The sequence below is a fragment of the Bremia lactucae genome, linkage group LG19, assembly GCF_004359215.1.
Source record: "Bremia lactucae strain SF5 linkage group LG19, whole genome shotgun sequence".
Lineage (NCBI taxonomy): Eukaryota > Oomycota > Peronosporomycetes > Peronosporales > Peronosporaceae > Bremia > Bremia lactucae.
In genome coordinates this window covers 1888940-1892688 of record NC_090628.1, presented here as the reverse complement: position 1 = coordinate 1892688, position 3749 = coordinate 1888940, and the positions used below count along the sequence as shown (strand labels likewise).

At 44.3% G+C, this 3749-nt stretch overlaps 2 protein-coding genes across 2 annotated transcripts; both read left to right on the top strand.

Annotated features, from left to right (window-relative positions):
* Positions 1 to 211: 211 nt before the first annotated feature.
* CCR75_008936 (uncharacterized protein) lies at positions 212 to 839 on the top strand (the record flags this gene model as incomplete). The annotated part of the gene is made up of 2 exons (XM_067966983.1): positions 212 to 703; positions 738 to 839. The coding sequence occupies 2 exons, from the start codon at positions 212 to 214 to the stop codon at positions 837 to 839; spliced, it is 594 nt and encodes a 197-aa protein (XP_067823877.1).
* Positions 840 to 952: 113 nt separating this feature from the next.
* CCR75_008937 (uncharacterized protein) lies at positions 953 to 1274 on the top strand (the record flags this gene model as incomplete). The annotated part of the gene is made up of 2 exons (XM_067966984.1): positions 953 to 1153; positions 1266 to 1274. 2 exons carry the CDS (start codon positions 953 to 955, stop codon positions 1272 to 1274), a joined length of 210 nt encoding a protein of 69 aa, XP_067823876.1.
* Positions 1275 to 3749: the final 2475 nt, after the last annotated feature.

Here is a 3749-nt window from a genome sequence, read left to right as displayed (position 1 = left end):
ACAAAAGCTTAGAATAAGAAAAATGTAAAACTGGAAAGCTCCTACGTAACAATCTTCTAAATACTATACCGTTGACTTTAATTAGTGTGGATTGCCTGGGGTAAATAGTGTGGATTCAAAATTAGTGTGGTACATACTAATACTGGTGCGTCACCATGGATTGCCTGGGGTAAATAGTGTGGATTCCAAATCAGTGTGGCACATACTAATAATGGTGTGTCACCATGAATTGCCTGAGGTAAAGAGTTTGGATTCCAAATTAGTGTGGTACATACAAATACTGGTGTGTCACCATGGATTGCCTGGGGTAAATAGTGTGGATTCCAAATTAGTGTGGTACATACTAATACTGCTGTGTCACCATGGATTGCATGGGGTACCGATTATTGCGGCGTTTGCACGTGTGGGTCGTCAAGCAGAGGAAGCTGGTAATCAAGATTTCATAATCAACAACAGCAGGGATGCCAATGGTGCAGGCAGCAGCAATGGAGGCATGGATGGCAGATATATCGAAGGTGGAGCTGCCGTAGTAGGTATTGAAAGTAACTTGTGCAGCAAACGCTTGCTACCAAAAGTCTCAACAATTAATAAGCGTGTCAAGGTTACAAGCTGGTTGGTCGAAGATGCCAATCAAAATGGGGAGAAAGGCGTTATCCTCCGTACAATCAACCAGTTCCCATCGGAGTTCCGTAGCAAATACAACGTAATACAAAATTTTATGGTTATTTATCGTAAAGTATCTTGGCGCATGTCTTATTTGTGTGAATTACTATCCTCGAAGGCCAATCGCACCAAATGTATGCGTTGGTGAAAGTCCCGTGCTGAGGTGGATGAACTAGACAAATTAAAACCAAATAAATGTCAACAGTGACTGTGTCTGGTCGTAGGCAAACAAACATCAAGGCAGTGACTGGTCGTGGGCGGCGACGTGCTCAATGAGTTGAGACGTTACATGACATCCTCCTCAAAGAATTTAGCCGATTGGAAGCCACTGGAGTCAAGTTTTTTGCCAGCTCTCATTTCTATCATTGCCCGTGATATCATCCTAACTTTAGCAGAGTTTGCTGTGGACTTTGGGCCCAATTATGTTGATCCATCTGACGGCATCAAGGTTATTGACAAGGTCAAAACGCGCTGGGTACAACAATTTATGGTATGTGTTGTGGCATTAGCAGCAGATTTCATGTAAAGCAATGCGCTAAACCTCAACTGACCTTTCATAACTTTCATCGTGGGAGGCAGATGAGATTGTGGTACGGGTGCAGGCAGTATAGCTGTTGTGCAGCGCAGAAAAGGAGGCCTTGAAAGGAGGATAACTCAAGCACATAGCCTATATTGAGATGAGTGTGGCTTACCACATGGGCAAGCTGCATCGTGGGTTCCAATCAGGGGAACTTCAAGAAGACCTGATCTGTAATATGGATGAGACTCACTTTTTGATCAACTTTGATAATGGACGCACGCTAGGATTCGCGGAGATGAGAAAGTTAAGTATGCGGATATTGTTTCGGGTGGCAAAGGAATCACAACGATAGCTTTATCACTGCGAAACTGTTTTTAAACTTTCTTTTCCAGTTTTTATCGACGTGGTTCCTGGAGCGCTGGGCTTACAGGGGTGACCTGCACTGTCGTGAGACCATCATGTACCTGGACAACTGTGGAGGTCATAACAGTTCTGAAATCCTCAATGCAGCGTTGGCAAAGACAAGGACAAAGTTGACATGATTTCTGGACCGTTGAATAATTATACACTTTAATTCCGAACATTTAAAAATAGTGTGATACACTTTATTAGTTCAAGCACTGTAATAGTGTGGATTCCAAATTATATGGTACACTAATACCTGCGAATAGACGGAAAACAAAGGGTTGAAAATTAGTGTGGTACACACTAATAAAGGTCAACGGTGAGCTGACTTTGTTATATTAAAAACAAACTATGTATGGCGCCTCCTTGCGCACCGCACGATCGTGTCTTTTAAACAATTTGCGGAGTTGATTTAAAGTTAAATCAACCAATCAAAAGAACTAATGTCTTATCGCATTAATATTACTAAATTTGGTAGTATTGGAACTTTTGAGTCAGATAATTCACAAAAGATAATTATTTGTACTTCTTTGTTATTTTTCCTTTCATAACACATAATATTAAGTATTACTCTTTTAGGAAAAAAAACTTACGTGGATGACACACCGTTACAACCAATAATTGTGAAAGCATATCACATGGGCAGTGCTCTCATGATTCGTCGCTGCGCTAGTTGGTATCTACCAACCTGACAGCTTGGTAACACTCTACTTGCATTCACTCTTACAAGTTTCTTTTAAGCGACGGATTACCACTCAAACCGGTCATGTGTTTGCTTTGGCAGACTGCCTATAACCGTCAATACAAATGTTCCAGTTTATTATGCCGGATTTTTCCAACCTGGGCGCGATTCCGTCATAGACGTTCAAAAGCACTCAAATATTGAAAGGATGAAAAATAATGCTTAAGTGCAGTTTACGCTTATGTACCACAAGACTAAATCATATCGACGCAGTGGATGCAAACATGTGCTGAAGTTGCCCTAAGTTTACACAGTCCCTATTAAGTACACTTGGTGTACTTAAGGAGATGATCAATTACTTAATTAAAGTAATAAACCCCGCCCTCATGTGTGGTTCACATTTGTAATTAACCCTTGTATATGTGATGCACATGGGTGCATTCACATTAGGAGGGATGACGGCTAGCGTCATCGTCACGCGAGGTATCTATAAAGATACGCTCGCAATACATTTTAAGTGCTATTTATAGAGATGACATTTTGATTGATAAAAATAGGTATTTATATTGAATGCGATTAAAAATAAATCAGTCCGAAAACTTCTTTTTACTTAGTACGTGCGCACGGGGAGCCGGATTACAGCTCCCGTCACGACACTTTACTAGAGTACTTAGTAAGTCGCTAAGGCGCCAACCACAACTTCCTCACTGCGCGCAAGAGAAACTGGTTAAACCGCTTCCTCGCTGTGCTAGGGTGTGTGTCTAAGTAGAGCGTGGCCGCATTACGACATGCCCGCCTACACTTGGTAGCACTTGAAATCCTTCCCACGACTCGCACCTCTGCGTGTATACGTGAGGATGAGCCTCAACATTGGTTGGGCTCCTTTCCCCCACCTCTCCGAACATCATCGGGAGGTGGCAGGGCAAATGGCGCTGGGACCTGGTGAACGTCCTTGCCAGGCTCCTGGGTAGTCTTCCTGAGAATCATGTTGCTCAGTTGGGAGCAGTTGGAGGCATTCGTGCTCGGACAGCGGAGAGCCGCGTCCGAGGCACAGAGCCATGCCCCAGCGAAGTCCGTTACTCAGACTCAGGATGAGCTGAGGCATGAGCAGGCTCGGAGCGAGGCTCTCAACAGGACTGTTGAGATGCTCTCTGCTCGGCCGCATTAGCCAAGGTCCATTCGGATGGACCCGCCCGAGTTCGATAGAACTGCAGCGCACGCGATTGTCCACTGGCTCTTAGCCGTGGAGCAATGCGGTGTAGCGCAGCACATCGAGGACGACAGCAGGATAGTGTCGTACGCCATGTCCCATTTGTGCGGTAAGGCCTAAGAGGGGGTTATTCGGCCTTATGGCGGGGTAAGGCATTCCCTTCATGGACGATCTTCAAGACAAAGATTCGTGCCATGTATCATCCGTCGAACAACGAAGTGTTGCTTCAAGCTTTCTTTTTCGGAGTGCGACAGGCGAAGCGATCTCTG